At 38.2% G+C, this 18,138-nt stretch overlaps 1 protein-coding gene across 10 annotated transcripts in view; it reads left to right on the top strand.

Moving 5' to 3' along the window:
* DNAH5 (dynein axonemal heavy chain 5) overlaps positions 1-18,138 on the top strand; it is a 323,695-nt gene that overhangs the window by 230,616 nt on the left and 74,941 nt on the right. For all 10 annotated transcript variants that reach the window (XM_082382596.1, XM_082382595.1, XM_082382592.1 and 7 more), the window contains 6 exons: positions 494-717; positions 3,240-3,438; positions 5,597-5,769; positions 10,640-10,770; positions 14,074-14,227; positions 14,723-14,990. In XM_082382596.1, coding sequence (XP_082238722.1) covers positions 494-717; positions 3,240-3,438; positions 5,597-5,769; positions 10,640-10,770; positions 14,074-14,227; positions 14,723-14,990 — 1,149 coding nt within the window. The remainder of the gene's footprint in view (positions 1-493; positions 718-3,239; positions 3,439-5,596; positions 5,770-10,639; positions 10,771-14,073; positions 14,228-14,722; positions 14,991-18,138) is intronic.

Raw genomic sequence — 18,138 nt, 5'->3', positions numbered from 1 at the left:
GAATTATCTAAACTTGGGAGAAGTAAAATGGACTAGAAGGAATGACTAGTATCGCTTTTGATTATTCTTCTTTGCCTGGAAAATTTTACCTGTAAAGTAAATGAAAATATTTTATAATGCATGGAAAGGCAACAAAAGAATGGAGAAATCTTAGAGGATTCATGAAAGCTCCCTTTTTTAAATCTTTTTCTAAGACAACTTTATATATTCATCATTGTTACGCATTTAATAATACTGAATCAGTTCAGCTAGAGTTTTCAATAGTATTTCTTAGTCAACTTTTCAGTATTTGAATGCTAACTTGCTTGAACCTATACCTACTTTGTAGGTTTAAAAAAACCCCAAAGAACATTAATTAATAGAAATTTCTTTAATATGTGGTTAACTATTAAAATGTTTAATTATATTTGTACTCTGCATTATAATGTTTTTCATTTTCACTTAGGTGATTTGAACTGTCAGTCAAAATGTTATGACTTTTTTCCCCTTTCAGGTGTGATTGGGATAGGATACTACTGTACCCAAAGGGGCTTCTCAGAAGAAGTGAGAGATTCAGTGACGAAACTGGTTCCCCTGACACGCCGACTATGGCAGATGACTAAGATTAAAATGCGCCCTACCCCTGCAAAATTCCATTATATTTTTAACCTTCGAGATCTCTCTAGGATCTGGCAGGGAATGTTGAACACTACTTCAGAGGTTATCAAGGAACCAGATGTAAGTGATACATAAGAGAGTAAAACAAGTAGCTTTGTTATTTATTATAAACTCTAAATATTCTTAGTAATGCAAATTTTAGTGGCATCATGAAAATATTTTGGGGTGTTTTAGCATGGATATTTTTTTCTTTGCTGCTTTTCACGAACATAAATAAGGGAAACGTATGCCAAAATTTTTTTCTTTAAAAATTCCAATTAGGACTTCCCTGGTGGCACAGTGGTTAAGAATCCACCTGCCAATGCAGGGGACATGGGTTCGAGCCCTGGTCCGGGAAGATCCCACATGCCGCGGAGCAACTAAGCCCGTGCGCCACAACTACTGAGCCTGCGCTCTAGAGCCCATGAGACACAACTACTGAGCCTGTGTGCTGCAACTACTGAACGCCGCGCGCCTAGAGCCCGTGCTCCTCAAGAGAAGCCACCGCAGTGAGAAACCCGCGCACCACAGCAAAGAGTAGCCCCCGCTCACCACAACTAGAGAAAGCCCGCGTGCAGCAACGAAGACCCAATGCAGCCAAAAATAAAAAATATATAAATAAATAAATTAACTAAAAAAATTCCAATTAAATTTGGTTTATGTTTAAGGAAATATATACAATTATTTTCTAATGAATAGAGTAAATGGAAAAATTGATTTTGTTTTTTCATCATTATTTTCTTATACTAAATAATGGAAAGAATCCCTGTTGATCTTATTATATAAGTCTTCCTATTATTCATATTATAAACTTCATATTATAAACCTGACATTTTAACTTTAAAAAGTAATTATCTTTATAATTAAACTTTCAAAATTGAAGAATAAAACCATTTTGTTATTAATCATCCATGATCTTTCTTTTCCATATAACTTGATGTACTAAAAGAAATACATATATTGGTAAAACTGAAAAGAGACAGAAGAGTAGAAAGTTCATTTGACAGAAAAATGGGCATTTGTACATACACTCGAATAAAACAGTTCCTAGCATTATAAGAATTCTCTTCGAACTAAAAGGGAATTCTAGTATGTAAAATGCAGTATGTATGTAATATGTAAAACTGTAAAGTATGTAGTATGTAAAAATGCAGTATGCCTTTTTTTGCCAAAGCATAAGGCTAAGGCAACATCAGCCTGTTTTTCCATCCTTTTCTGGAACCGAGGTTGTAGTTAAGCAAATAGGTTTTAGGGGACTTCTCCACTTAAACGCACCGAAAAAGTTGAGATATCAACCAAACTGTCACTAGGCACATCAAATGTGGACTGTTAAAAAAAACCCAGCTTTGCCTCAGATGCTCACAAAGTAGGTAACCACACTGACTGACTGCAAGAGGACATTTTGGGGAAAACTCACTCTCCTTGTTACAGAGAATTGGGAGTCATTTTAACAGCAGTGAACATGTTAACTTGATTTTTTTCCCTCAGAGTTATTGACAAATTAATAGTGTTGTGGAATGCAGTCTTCCAAAATTACTTTTTGAGTAGCCATTTTTTGGTGCTTATTTTAAATCAGCATAAACAGGTCCAGCAATTGGTTTGTCATGAACTTTGTCGTAAGTGAATCATTAAATATATTTTACTAAAATTTTATTTTCTGGCAACCAAAGAACATTTGATCATTAGTAATATAATGGCTTAAAAGCCTCTAACTTGCAAAACATTACCAAGGTAAGAAATTTCCACCAGTGTTTTGTATTAAATAATTAGCTTAGACAAACATTTGTTATCCTTGCTATAGGAACAGATATATTGAGCAATTAATTCTCTCAACTTCCAGTTAATTTTGGGTCCTGGATTATCTAGACTAGGTGATTGCTTTATGCAGATAATCCAGAGTTTTGCCATAAATTTCCTTCACACTGTGTTAAGTAAATATATCTTCGTAATTATCTCAGTTGCATACATGAGAGTTGTTTTTATGCAACTTTTTATATTATGCTCTGGCCACATGAATGTAGGTGTCTTATCCAAACAGACTAATTGATCACAAACATAAGACTTTTATGTAGAGTATTAGTTTGTTGGTTGTTCAGAGTGATTTAGTATTTTGTCTAGGAATGCTTTTGTTTTAATTTAAAGGCTGAAAATGAATATACACTACTCTCTATTTACTATACTTGAATGAGACCAACTTGAAATGAAGTTAGGTATATTTTAACTTATTTTATTTTATTTATTTTTTAATAGGACAGTTATATTCATAGACAATTTGTTGTATACTAAGACTGTGCAAAACATGTTTTATATCCTTGTATCCCTTGTACAGATAGCAGTAACGTCTCCCACGTCATTTTGACAACCCCCAAATGTCCTTTTTTGGTGCTAACACACCAAATGAAAACCATTAGTCTAGGATTTTGTTTCTGATGTGCTCCCAAACCTGTTGTTCATGTTAAAAGGAAACCAGTAGTGTTAATCTTAACTTTTTAAAATGTAGCATCTTAAATCAGGAAGGATGCTGCCCTATGATATCGTCCACTTGAATTCCCATCTCTGGCATAATGGGAATTAATAACACATTTTAATGATGCTTTTGACAGGAACTGTTAAGGCTGTGGAAGCATGAGTGTAAACGTGTTATAGCCGATCGTTTCACGGTGTCTGATGATGTGACCTGGTTTGATATGACTTTAGTAAACTTGGTGGAGGAGGAGTTTGGTGAAGAGAAAAAACTCTTGGTGAATTGCGGAATTGACACTTATTTTGTGGATTTCTTGAGGGATGCACCTGAAGCTACAGGTAAACTATTGAAGCAGAATTTGAAATTCCCCAAAGGGATATCTGAAGACAGAAGTTCAGTTCAGGGATGTTGAATTTCTGTTTAGTAAACTTTACTGAGACAAGCCTGGGACATATTAGGTGCTCAATAAATACAGAATGAGTAGATAAATGTGTGCTCATGGAGTTCAAAGATTAATCATTTTAATGCACATCAGTCTCGGATATTAAGGTAGATTTGGGAGGCATACTATGGCAGAAGACAGTGCTAAAGGCTTACAGCTGTCACACAGAGGTAGATTTAAGGAAGGGATCTCCCACACATTACCTGGGCAAGTCTCTGAACTTTCTCAAACCTCATTCTCCTCATTTATAAAAATGGAAATATTAATATATGAGTCAAGGGGCACTGTGGGGGATAAGTGAAATGTTATCTGTGGATGGCTTGGGCAGTCCGTGGCCTGTACTCACTGCCAGATGAAACATAGCAAAACTATGATAATTATTACTCGAGTATTCCAGGTGCTGAAAATAAAAAGAAAAACCTCACATCCTCTGAGAGGGCCATTGAATACGATTAGAAAGGGGTGGGTGATGTTGAGGGAAGATTTTGTGGTTATGGTTCCATAAAAAATTGAGATATATTACTTTTCTTATGAAAAGAGGTAGGGCTCCAATTATTTTTTTCCTTCAGAAATAACTGAGCTTAAGTGGAATATTTTTCTTTCCTTTAGAAACCTCTTCTAATACTGAGGAGGAATTTTAAGTTAATTTTCATATTCAAAAAGGCATGTTTAAACACATGCTATTTATATCTTCTAAATGATTGAAAATGACCAGGCAGCCCCTTACTAGATTAGATAAGGATGTATGTGATCTGTTAAGTTTCTGAGTGACAATTGCAAAAGGAGGTTTATTGCTGGCTATGCAGTTGGACTGATCCTTCCACAAAAAGAAGCTGATACAGTTTATTTTCACTCAGGTCACACACATCCAAAAATCATGTAAAGGTAAGAGCATTTACAAGGTAATTAGAATTTATGTATTTTATTTCCTCTAATTCAGAAGGATAAGTAAGTAGATTACGGTTTTCAAGGAGCAAAGCGCAACTGCAGCATTGTGGAGCGGGGGTTGGAGGTGGGGAGTTTGGTTGGGGGCGGGGTGAATGAGTCTAGAGGGAAGCACAGAACATTTTGTGACTTCAAAGCACTTTGTTTGTCAAAGCTTGAAATGAGCATTTATGAAATAAGGAAGTGACTATTGAAATTCAATTAGTGGGAGCCTTGCAAATGGACCAATCCTAATAATTATGTTAAATCAATTTCCTTGCTTTGTCACAAAAAGGTTAATATACTTTATATTAGGACAGGGTCAATTGAAAGTAATTATGTACTATTAGATTTGGAAGATCCACTCACTCTTCTAGTACCCAGTGAATTTCTAAGTTGTTACTGTATCAGTATATTCAACTAATGTTAACTGATAGTGAATTTATATATGCCCAATTTAGCTTTTTCTTTGGCATTATGCTTTATAGTCAAAGTTGGAAAAGTATTAAACTGGTATGTTATGTGTTTCTAATTTTTAAAAAAGTTTAGTGATTTTAATACTTTTCCCAGTGAGATAACTCAATGTTTATTTATTTAGGAAATCATTTTTTCTATTTTCTCTCAACCCTTCACCTCCATTCCCCCAAATTCACTTCTATTCTCACCACTAACTTAAAATTTCTGACTCATAAAATTTTCCTAAGCAAATGCAGTGACCTTTTTCTTTTTATTCTCATTAAAAAATAATTTAATTTTTGATTTCTCTTGCTGATTTTGACATTAAATCCCTACTTTTTCAATCTTCATTAGCGAGTATCTCTGGGAAGATCCTTGAAATGCCAATGGTCTATTATGGATTCAAATTAAATTCAATGTATATGACAGTATTTGAAATTGACCTTTTCTAGACATTTGAGAATTAAGACTGCATATGATCACAAACATGCTAATGCTTTTACTATTGTTTGCTTTCTTTTCTTTTCTAAAAATACATACTCTGACATTTGGGTAAAAATCAGTATTATTCAGTGCTAAATTGTAGAGCTATGAGTGTATTAATTTAGGTTGAAGGAAGTGGTAATGTCCAGTGATTTGAAGAAACTTAATTGATTTTTCTTCCCCAACCCCAGGTGAAACGTCTGAGGAGGCTGATGCTGAGATGCCCAAAATTTATGAGCCGGTTGAATCTTTTGATCAACTGAAGGAGCGTTTGAATATGTTCCTGCAGCTCTATAACGAGAGCATCCGTGGCGCTGGCATGGATTTGGTGTTCTTTGCAGATGCGATGGTCCACTTAGTCAAGGTCAGTGGCCACGCCCGGTAGCACCCCCCAAAATGACAGACACTTGCCTTTACACCAGAATTTTTTCCCTCCTCTTTCATTTTCTTCTTCTAGGAGAAAATTCAGTTTAAAAATAAACCCAATGCTATATTCCAATTTAATTTCTGAACTGAATGCAACATGTCACACCTATAGGTTTAAAATCAGAGCAGGTGTACTTCAGATGTGTGATAAGATAATTTTATTCACTGTTGCTATACTGCTTCCAGCTCAGTGTTTTCACTACATAGAATGAATGTGGTTGACATCTGAGTTCAAGGCACAGGCACAAAGTCTGCTTATATTTTGCATAATGCAAAGGATAACTATAAAAAATAGGGCATTAGTTTTGAGGACATTATGCTAAGTGAAATAAACCAGTCACAAAACCACAAATACTGTATGATTCCACTTATATGAGGTCCCTAGAGTAGTCAATTCGTAGAGACAGAAAGAATGGTGGTTGCTGGGGGCTGAGGGGAGGTGAATGAGGAGCGTTTAATGGTACAGTTTTATTTTTGCAAGATGAAGAGTCCTGGAGATGGATGGTGGTGATGGTTGCACAACAATGTGGATGTACTTAATGACACTGGACTATACCCTTAAAAATGGTTAATGGTAAACTTTATGTTGTGTGTATTTTACCACAATTAGAAATAATAATTAAAAATAGTGCATAAACAGTTGATTTTGAGCTGGGATGAAAATTCTGTTACAATGAAATCCACCAGGAAAGTACAGTTGCCTTTCTACTTTGTCATATGAGTCGTTACAATTTCCAATCACTGTAATGATTGACCCTCAAAGGTTAGAAGTAAAATATATTATTTACTTGATAACGTACATGACCTAATTTATTGATGGTGGGAGATAATGCCATTTAAAATTCGTCGTTGATATTCTCACTTTATTGATGTCAATTATTTTTTCAGACTACATCCTTTTAATTAGAAAGAAGACAGTTTGAGTCTGTCTCCCATTACTTAGGCTTAACCATGAGGAACAACCTCATAATCACAAGTTGTCACCTCTAATAATTACAAAATCTTAGAACTGGAGAGGGTTTTAGAGGTTACTTAGTCAACTCTGCCTCTGAAAATTGAGGAGGCCGGACTAAGTCAGGGAGAAGGAGGAGAACAGAGAGTGTGTTCTGGGGTTGGATGTCCCCAGCATGAGGACACTTAGCTTGGAAACTGAATTCTCAGAATCTGAGATATCTACTGAATTATGAGCGCAAATGTTCTTCCAAAGCCAAATATAAATAACATTTTGAAATTAGCTCCTAATTTATAGTTGACTAAAAGTCAAAAGGAAGAATGGAGATACTATCATATTTAATGATTAAAAGGAAGAAGACAAAAAGAATAACATTTTCTAAATAAATAATATCGAAGGCAACTTCATGACTAGGTGTCTATGGAGACAAAATCTGATTGGCTTGGGATTCCATAACAGCTTACATTGAAATGAGGTTATTTATGTTAGTCTTGTGCTTGAGGATGTTCCCTAGAGCTGTCTTTTTTTCTGGGTTTTGCAGCACAGATGATGCATTTCTTCACTTTGGGTGTGACATTCAAGGCATGTGTGCCTCAGTACAGGCCCTTGACTGTGTTTTCCCTCACTCTCAGCCTCTAGTGTGCCTGCTCTGGGATTGGCCAAAGAATCCGTGATTGGAGTTTCTGAGCTAAAATGCTACATTCCTCACTGCTTTCTAGGCCAACCCTCTCTTCTATCCTCTTGCTTTCTGTGTACGGTTACATCCAAACTCTGTCATGTGGGTGTGAGCCTTGAAATATGTGACCTAGTTATAAGACATGATAGAAGCCAAGAGACAGGATTGAAGATGAAAACTGCAGCAAAACAGGATGTGATCTGAAACCAAGTGTGTTTCTTAGTTCCTTTCTTAATCAAAATAACAATTTTCTTTTAAAACCAAGAATATCTCTGCGATATCTCTTTTGCCTCTTTGGTTAAAGTTCAAATCATGGTGTGTATTGTTTTTCATGATCTAGTCGTTGCCTACCACTCTACCCCTTGTGGGTGGTGCTCTGCTTAGGGTGTAATCCAGAAAAATCAACTGCTTGTGCTTAAACACATCCTGATTCCAGAGCACCTCATCAATGCTGCATTCCCAGCAGGTGTTGTGTTGTATAGAACTCATCTGTTTCTATTTGTCTTCTCTGCCAGACTGTAAGCTCTGTGAGGGCAGGCAACCACTTTATTCCCCTTCATATTCACAGGATGGAGTATTGCTGAGACAGGCACACTTGTGATGCTTGATAAATAGGTTTAGAATTTAACCAAGTCCCCAGTATGGCCCTAAACAACACTTTGCACCTTATTTCCCGATATTTCCATACCTGGTACTGAAGTTCCCATCCCTATGAGGACACCTCAGGCCTTTTGCTGATTCTGAGACTTTGTACATCCCATTCCGTCTTCTTAAAATTGAGCCCACTGCCTGCCCAGTGTGCCATTTTCTTTGCATCATAAACTTCTAGTTATCGTTCAAGATCTAGATCAAATTCCAGCTCCACACCTAAGACTCGCCTCCACAAGCAGTGTTGTTTCCTTTGCATTCTTTCCTCCAGTTGCCATCATTCCTATCCACCCCAGCATTCACCATGGGGCATTATTGCATGTTTCTATTAATAGGTCTCTCAGGATGTGAGCACCTGTAAGGCAGGTTGGGCATTATTAAATTTTAAAATATTTGCTAAAGAAATTAAAAAATGAGTATCTCTATGTTACAATCTATAGATAATAGGACAAGATAGTCCCATTTGAAGTTCTCACTTGACTGTGTTTTCTCTTATAGTTTCTGTTTTTAACTAGATGATGAGTTTTTTTGAGTCTGCTTTTAAAGTCTTCTGTTTGTTTGTATATGATCATTTGTCAAATATATTTTAAGGGTTTCTCATGTGCTAGAAACTGGGAATGGAAAATTTTAGTTTAAGACCTAAGCCCAGTTGCAGAAAAAGGTGTTAGGATGAAAGTTCCTTATACTTGATTAACAACAATTATTTAAAACACTAATATAATCACCAGCATCAACTAAAGGAAATGGTTATGAAAAAGTTATATATTTTGAAAAAGTTAACCAAGAAACAACACAGACGATTCTAGGATGGCCTGCAGTAGCTTCTTACCTGTCTTATCTATCTATGCCTCTTGAAGTAACACCAGGGAAAGAATATGAATAGACACTGGCAAAATCCTAAGAATTCTTGCCAGTACCACTCCTCCCCTGCCTACAGCAACTTAGGAGAGCATCACATGGAAAGGATGAGTAGGAGGCTGGAAGAGCAGAGCGTATCACCTACCAATCTTACCAGGATTGGTGGACCAGGTTCTTAGGGCCACAACAAAAAAATGGTCTCCGTTTCCAAGGGCTCACACTAAATTTGGGGATATAATCCGAAAGCAATGGTAGTCCCAATAGGAATAGGGTATAGCCCCTGCCAGTGGAGGGAATCCTGAAAAAGGATGTTTAATCAAACCTTGTCAGAATGCAGAGCCCAGGTTGTGCCAGAAGGCTTCCGCCAGCAACAGAGAAGTGATCCCTTCTCAGCCCCCATATAGCTTTCTATCATTAGTTTAGAGAAAAGCTGGCATTACAGCAAAACTGCAGGCTCAAACTGCAGTTAGGAGGGAAAGACAGTCATCATATAAGGTGAAAAATGCATCCAAGAGAATTCTACAGTGAATCCCCTTTAGGTGGGGTTGGAGACCTGATGGTGAAAGTAGTTTATCAAATACAAATAAAGTCAAAGAATCATGGACTTTTACCACAAATATGACTTGGAATGGTCTGGGGCTACTGACTGGCATAGAGTAGACTTCTGGTCTACCCATAATCACTTAGTAGATACCTTAGGTATCACTGTCTTTGCCAAATAATAAGGAGAGTGTTTATGCTTATTTTCCTCTTTTTAAATTCCATCATCTGTGCCATATTTTGGAAATTTTCTTGCCTTCTATTTAAACTATGTTAGTTTTCAAATGCGGAGGATACTCTAATTAACCGTGTGTTCTGTATTCCAAGGATACACACTGTTTTGAAATTTCTGTTCTTTTTCCTATCCTGCTGAAGTAGATTGGCAAACTAAAAGGAAACCTCAAAGTCCCCTTTATTTCTCTCCTTGAAAACCCAGAGCAAGCCAGAGTCTGGGCTGTCTGATGACTTTTCTCTACTGGTCTCCTCCTATCCTAGTTTCCTAAAGGCACATGCCCCGCTCCCCACCCTGTCCAATACTTCTTAAACATTGTTATATTTCAGAAATGCCTTCATTAGTCCAACCAGTATATCTTTCTATTCTGATCCTAAGACATGTACAGCTCCCAAAATGCTTATACAGGCATACCGTATTTTCTTGCCCTTTGCTTTAATGCACTTAGCAAATATGCAATTTTTTACAAATTGAAGGTTTGTGGCTACCCTGTGTCAAGCAAGTCTATTGGTGCCATTTTCCCAACATTTGCTCACTTTGTTTCGCTGTGTCATGTTTTGGTAATTCTCACAATACTTCAAACCCTCTACCAGAAAAAAGATTATCACTCACTGAAGGCTCAGATGATGGTTAGCACTTTTTATCAATAAGGTATTTTTCAATTAAGGTATGTACATTGTTTTTTTAGACATAATGCTATTGCAAAATTAATAGTATAGTGTAAACATAACTTTATGTGTACTGGGAAACCAAAAACTTGCTTTATTGCAATATTTGTTTTATTATGATGGTATGGAACTGAACCTGCAATATCTCCTAGGTATGCCTGTGTTGAATAAATAGGAAAAAAGTGGAATATTTGCACATTAAATGATACATGCTTTTTCTGTTCCATATTCTAGATCTCACGTGTCATTCGTACTCCCCGGGGAAATGCCCTCTTGGTCGGGGTGGGTGGATCGGGAAAGCAGAGCCTGACCAAGTTGGCTTCATTCATTGCTGGCTACACTTCCTTCCAGATCATTCTGACAAGGTAACACGCTTTCACCTTAATTAACCTGAAATGGATTTTGATAAATGGTTCTCAGAAGCCACTTGGAGTTAAGAATGCATTTTTCTTATACATAAGGGAATCATAATCGTTTTTCTTCTTGAATGTTGACTTATCATCCTCCCCTTTCAACCTCTGTCATAGACCATGAAAATTTCGCATGAATGATTTACTTTGGAAACATTTTAGCCTCTCATTTCAGTGACCAGGTGCCTCTGTGTTTTCATGTTATGCTTGATATGACTGTTGTGTATATTCCTTTTAGTGCATTTCAGAAGAAATTTGTCCCTACTAAATGTTAATTCAGGTTTCAAGAATGTTATTAAACTGGAAAAACAGATGAAAAGTTTATGCTGATTTACTCATTCATACATTTAAAAATATTCATTGAACACCAACTGTGTGTCAGGCACTGACTCAGTGCTGAGATACACGGTAAGCAAGATAAACCTGGCCTGTGTCATCATGGAATTTACAGCAATTCAATGGGGACAGTTGAGCAACTCACTCAATAAGATGTGATACGTAGGTGCTCTCTCTAATAAGGAAATAAATGCAGACCAGACCAGAGTCTGTTGAAACATGAGGGAAGGACTCCTAATCTTGTCTAAGGGATGGTCAGAAAAGGCTTCCTGGAGAAAGAGATGTTTCAGCTGAGACATGAATATGAGTAAGAATTATCTCAGAGAAGAGAAACAGTAAAGAATGTTCCAGGCAAAAGGATCAGCACATGTGAAGTTATGTTTGAGGACCTGGAAGCGCTTAAATATGGCTGGTATATAGCATAAGGTGGGAAGTGGGAAAGGAAGAGACATGGAGGTCTTTGAAGATATCATAAGGAATTTGGACTTCATCCTAGAGCAATGGGAAACCATTAATGCGTCACCCCTAGGGGAGGCATGTCACATCTGCATGTAGAGAAGGTGGGCGGAAGGAGCTAAGCTGGAAGGGTTATAAGACTATCTCAGGGATCTCAGCAACAGATGGTGGTGTCCCGAGTGGTGGAGGTGAGAGAGGAGAAAAGAGGGAAGATTCAAGAGATCCTTAGGAAGCTGGAGCTTTTGGACTTGGTACATCCTGGTTCTGGCTTGGGATACTGGCTAGTTGGCGCTGCTACTCATCAGGGTAGGGAACCCCAGAAGAGTTGTCCTCGGACCTGTGTGTGCAGTGCGGGGAGAATTAGGAAGTGGAAAGGAAACATGTAGAGAGGCTAAACAGAACTTCAGGGTCAACCAAGATAAGGCGAGAAGCAAGAGGCCAGTTTGGGAAGTTTATTTGGGCTGAATATTATTAGAAGTTAATTTCTAGGTGTGAGAGTCTTGCCTGTCGGGCATTGACTAAGCGTTGGCTTGGAGCTGTAGGGCAAGACATGCTACTGATCTATCTCACTGATGGAGGGCCATAGCCACCTGCTGGGACAAAGGTTGGAAATGATTAAACATTGGGTTTGGAGACCCGGATACTCAAGTTGTTGTTGTTACACCTTTTATTTGGTCTAAATGACTGGATTCTGCTTGGAGAATCAATCTAAAACGTTACTGTGTCTTTCAAGTACTGAAACAGAGAGAAATAATTTTAGTTGCTTTGTGTATAATTCTTCTAGTTTGTGGATAGGAGCAATGTTAGATAAAAGATAACCTGTACAGGAAGGGGATTGAACTCTGAGATTTTTGTTCTTAACATTTTGTATAAAACCTTATAGTTTTCAAAGCACTTCTACATGCACAGGCTAATTTGATCTTCAAAAGAACTTTGTGGCTTTGTGGGTTAGCAGGACATATCACAGCTGAGGTTCAGAGAGGCTATGATTTGCCTGAAGTCCCAGATAAACCTGGGAATTAACCACAAGATTTCTGGTTTCTGGTCTGCCACGACTTTCACTACACCATGCTGCCTCAGAAAAAATACCTTACGAATCCTCTCTTTGTGAATAAATTGGTTCCTCTGCAGGTCATATTGCGACTGCTCCAGTACTGATGAAAAGGAGGGTCAGGGCCTTCTCTGGCTTCTCATAACCTTCCAGAGACGATCCTACTGCCTTAGCCTTTGCATAGCCACATGGCCAAGGCTCAGGAAGCAAGAGCCTCTCCTTTGGGAAGCACAGCCATTTGTTAGATGACTCAGGTCATATTATTTGAGGCAGGGGGGTCCTTGAGATCCAGGGGACTGGACTGAAAGTTTTCCCCATATCACAAGAAGCTGGGGAGAGCTATTTTCCTTTGTCCTGTCCCTCCCTCCCACCCCCCTTCCTTCCTTCCTTCCTTCCTTCCTCCCTCCCTCCCTTTCTCTATTCTTTCTCTCTCTTTCAGGGAACTGTGTCTTTGAAAATTTTTTCTGGTATCTCAGATCTCACTTTTCTAGCAGTCTTCTTGAAATATTGATGCATGGTAGTGGTATTTCTGGTTCTAGGGTTTAGGTTTTAAATGTTAAAAATGCAGAGTATACAAGTTAAATATTTGGTAGCTTTTTAAAAATCAGAAGGCCACTTGCTCTTGTGCTCTGAACTCTGAGTTTATTTAATGACACAAAATTCAAATAATAATTTAGTGAATCTGAGTCTCCAGGACTGGAATATTTTAATTTTTACTTTTGGCAGTAATGGGCTACTCTATATTGTCTAACATTTCATGATTGCAAGTTGACTTCCACTAAGTGATTGCTTTGCATGTGAGAGATTTAGAGTGGGATATTTAATAATGTTTCCAACGATTCTACTACAGTGCAATGATTGCTCAGAAAACTCTTTCAAGTGACGTCCAAAGATGCAATGAAAATAGTTGTGTTGAGAATGAGGAGGGTGCAGTTTACAGTAGGGCATCTCCCTCACCCCATATAATGAAGGCTTGAAATGCTTTAGTTTAGTTTAGTTCAATTTATGAGGTATCTTCTAAAATATCAATTGCAGATGGGTGCTTAGTAAATATTAGAATTTGACATTTCCCTTACCTTTACCAACGAATATTTTCAAAATGAAACATGTATATACATTCTGATGGCATTATGGTGTGGTTAAAGATTATACTTTTGCTTCAGGTTGAGTTTTCACTCTAGATGTTTTTTGTGTGTAAAAATATAATGTTTTATAAAATGTGGAGTTTTAAAAATTATTTTAATTTTTGCAAGTAAATATAATGAACAAGTAACATTTACATACAATAAAATACCTATCTGATGGCACAATATCAGCATTTTTTGGTTAAGCAAATGGCATAAAGCATTGTTATAAGGGTCTTTCCTTCCCATTAACATATTTTAGCTGATGACACGATGATAATATTTCTTTAGATCCTACAACACATCAAATCTGATGGAAGACCTGAAGATTTTGTATAGAACAGCTGGTCAGCAAGGCAAAGGAATCACTTTTATTTTCACGGACAATGAGATTAAAGATGAATCGTTTTTGGAATATATGAATAATGTTTTATCATCGGGTGAGGTAGGAGCTCATTTATTTTTGATGTGTTTTGCCTCTTCAGATTCCCTCCAATATTAGAGCTCTCTGTATTTCCTTCCGTTAAAGTATTGAATAAGTGCTATTATTGGGATTAGGTGATCGGTATGAAGAATGGGTTTTTCTGTAGGGTTTTTGAAGAATAAAACTGCCAATCAAAATGTGGAGCTATGCATTGAAAATGTTACTGAAAGCTCCAAGTGAGAAATGGAAAAACGGAAGAAGAAGGTTGCAAGGAAAGCCGGCTGGATTTTTGATATGTCCATTTACCCCCTTAACGGGCTATGACTTTCCAGCTAGTAAGAGAATCATTTGTGTATTTTAAAACACGGTGTATCTCATCTTGAGGACTTCCGTTGATTTTCTAAAGGTGAGTTTAAGGACACAAATGAAGGAAAGAGATTATACATATTGAGCTATATATTTTGATCTGTTTTCATATGCCTGTATTGAATTTGAATGTCTGCACTTTTCTCGAAGGTCTCCAACCTATTTGCTCGTGAAGAAATTGATGAAATTAATAGTGATCTCATATCAGTCATGAAAATAGAGTACCCCAGGCGCCCTCCTACGAATGAGAACCTGTATGACTACTTCATGAGCCGGGTCCGACAGAACCTTCACATCGTGCTCTGCTTTTCGCCAGTGGGGGAGAGATTTCGAAATCGAGCTTTGAAGTTTCCTGCCCTTATTTCAGGATGCACTATTGACTGGTTCAGCCAATGGCCTAAGGATGCCTTAGTTGCTGGTTAGTGTGGTGGAAATTTTTGTATCAGAGTTACTGGTTTACTCTGTGTGTGTGTGTGTGTGTGTGTGTGTGTGTGTGTGTGTGTGTGTATGTATTTATATTCTGTGCTCTTTGCTGTCTCTCTACTGGATTGAGCCAAAAGGCACTTTGTCCAAGGTTTGAGGATTTTTGCAAGACTGTGCTCTTTCTCCTTTGGCAGCAATTTTCTTCCCAGAGCGTGATTATCGGCGAATGAGATCTTCAGTCTGTGCCCCCTTGGGTTAATTTACAATGAATGATTCTAGTGTTTTCACTGTGGTTGAAAGCTTTGTCTCAGTTGGTCCCCAGGCAGCTTCTGGGACGTCACAGGAGGACCCCGAGGTTTTAATCTCTTTTGTGTTCTTTTTTAAGTGGGTTGGCCAACCTCAGAGTAGTTTAAGCCCAGTATCTCTTGGACGTTTCCTTCTTGTGGCTGCAGTGCTGGAAATCAAAGAAGAAAATGTTATCAGCCATCCTCTGATGGCTTCTGTGCCTGAAAAAGGATGTTAAACAGAGACTTTTATGACTGGAGCCCTTGCTGCTTCTGCTTCTGTCTCATCTTCCATCCTGGGGAACATTAATGTTTCTCTTATTCTATACATGAAATTGAACACAAAAGTTGTATAGGAGATGTTAGAGATCATCCCTTAAGTTTATGGTTTTTTCAGCTTTTGGTGAGAAATTATCTGTGGCTGTTTTAAAAGATAGAGATAGTTAGGTCTCACCTCTGACCTATTGTAGCAGAACTTCAGAAGAACCCTGATTCAGGGCAGTAGTTTTCAAACTTTTTGTCTGATTATTGTGTTGTAATAATAATTAAGAAGAGTCTTGTTTTCCAGTAAAACATGACAGGTAACCCTAATAGATAAAACAGTGAAAAGTAGAGGAGAGGAAGGACTCTGAAGCCTCACCCTTTCATGGTGCTGCCAGCTGCTCCTCCCACATCTGCCCCTCCGGCTATGTGGTACCCAGTGGGAGAACGACTGATTAACCGTCTCCTGCCCTTTATAGATGGAGAACTGGGGACAGTGGAGCTGAAGTAATTATCAGAGGTGCAAGAAGCCAATAGCTATAGCCAGTGTGTGTATATATATACACACATATATATAGTATATATATATTCTTAGCACACTACTCTTGATAATAATGGTTTTTCTGATCTGTGGCTTTTTATTTATTTTTCTTTTTTTCTTTTTTTTTTTTTTAAAGGTTGACTTGCACATTTTATTTTATTTATTTATTTATGGCTGTGTTGGGTCTTCGTTTCTGTGCGAGGGCTTTCTCTCTAGTTGTGGCAAGTGGGGGCCACTCTTCATCGCGGTGCGCGGGCCTCTCACTGTCGCGGCCTCTCTTGTTGCGGAGCACAGGCTCCAGACGCGCAGGCTCAGTAATTGTGGCTCACGGGCCTAGTTGCTCCGCGGCATGTGGGATCTTCCCAGACCAGGGCTCAAACCCGTGTCCCCTGCATTGGCAGGCAGATTCTCAACCACTGCGCCACCAGGGAAGCCCTGATCTGTGGCTTTTAAACACAAAATATTTTAATATATTTGAAGTACAAATGTACAGTGTTGTCTCTTACAAGATTTGAGAAAACACCCATGATTTAAAATTTTAAATCCTGTTAAAATATGAATACAACTAAGGGTAAAACTTTAAAATTCCTTGAAGTAGGATATAAATGCAGAGCACAAAACCACAGTAGTTAAGAGCTATTTTAAGTTTACTATGATCTGTGATAATTAGTACGCAAGTGGTTTGTAGAATATCATGTAAGGTATTATTATTAATAATAAAAGTAATTTCAGGTGACAAACACTGTAATATACTATAATTAGGATGACTTAATTTAAATAACGGAGCCCTCCCTGGCAAGTCTTTATTTCAATTGTCCCTTCTGTTACAAGATAAAAGGTTGTTCCTTTGTTGATTTCTCACAAATCTTCCCCATTCTTTTAAATCTCATTGCATCAACCCAAGCCAGGATTACACGGAGGGCAGGGAAACTTTCATTTCTGTGTCATCAGTTCCTAGCAAGTGTCCTGACTTTCATGCATGCATCTATTTTTTCGTTTACTCAGAACGTAATTATTGAGCTTCATATGCCATTTGTGGAGCCAGGCGTATTGGAGGGCAAGGCAGACTCATTTCTTTGCTCCAGATCCTCTTCCCGGGCAAGCTCATCTACAGGCTCCTGTGTAATATGCCCCATCAATTTTTATCTCTGGTCTCGTCTGTCCTCTGGCTTGAAATCTGTGCACTCAACTGCCTGCTTGATACGTTCTTGTAGATGTTTCATAGGCTCCTTAAACTCAAAATGTCTAAAACTGAACTGGTTCAGCTCTGGTCACTCTCTCCCAGGAAGCCCCACGATGGTCCATGAAACTTGGCAACAGAAAGCTCTTTGTCTTTAACACCTTTCTTTTCTTCAACTCTCAGGTCTGCCCCATCACTAAGTCATGTCAACTTTGTCTCCTAAATATTGGTGGAATCTATCCAACTCTTTCCCTTTCACTGGCATCCTAGGCCAAGCTACCATTGTAACTCACCTGGAAAACTCAAATAGCTTTCTAATGATCCCTCCTCCTCTTTCACCTGTCTCTCATCCATCTCACGCTGCCGACAGAACAGTGAGAAAAACATAAACTCAGTCACGTTGCTTTCTATTTAAAACCTTCCACCGCTCTTAGGAAAAAGCAGTCTCTAGCTTGGCCTTCAAGGCTGGGAAGAGCTGACCCCACCTACCTCCTCAGCCTTACCTGAGGTCACTTTTTCCTCCTGATCTGTTCTCCTTGATTCTTGAATATGGCCTTTTTCTTCCCATGCAATGCCCTCCTCCTCCCTTTCTCCCTGAGCCCTCCTCCCTCTGTCTGGATACTCCTGGCTCAGCTAACTGTCACTTCCTCAGGAAAAACTTCCCCTGTTCCCACCCCCTCCCAACACCCCCAAGGCCAGTTCCCCTGTTATATATTTCACAGCACTCTGCACTTTTGCTTCCTGGGACTAACCACAGTTTGCAATTTAAGTACTTAGTTGTATGATTTGATTAATGCTTATCTGTCCTGCTAAACTAAAACTCCATGGGCTCAAGGACTACATATCTTTGTTCACAATTTCAACAGCTACCAGTATT

The sequence above is a fragment of the Balaenoptera borealis genome (genome assembly GCF_965194805.1).
Source record: "Balaenoptera borealis genome assembly, chromosome: 2".
NCBI classification, from domain to species: Eukaryota; Metazoa; Chordata; class Mammalia; order Artiodactyla; family Balaenopteridae; genus Balaenoptera; species Balaenoptera borealis.
This window is presented reverse-complemented; position numbering and strand designations above follow the sequence as displayed.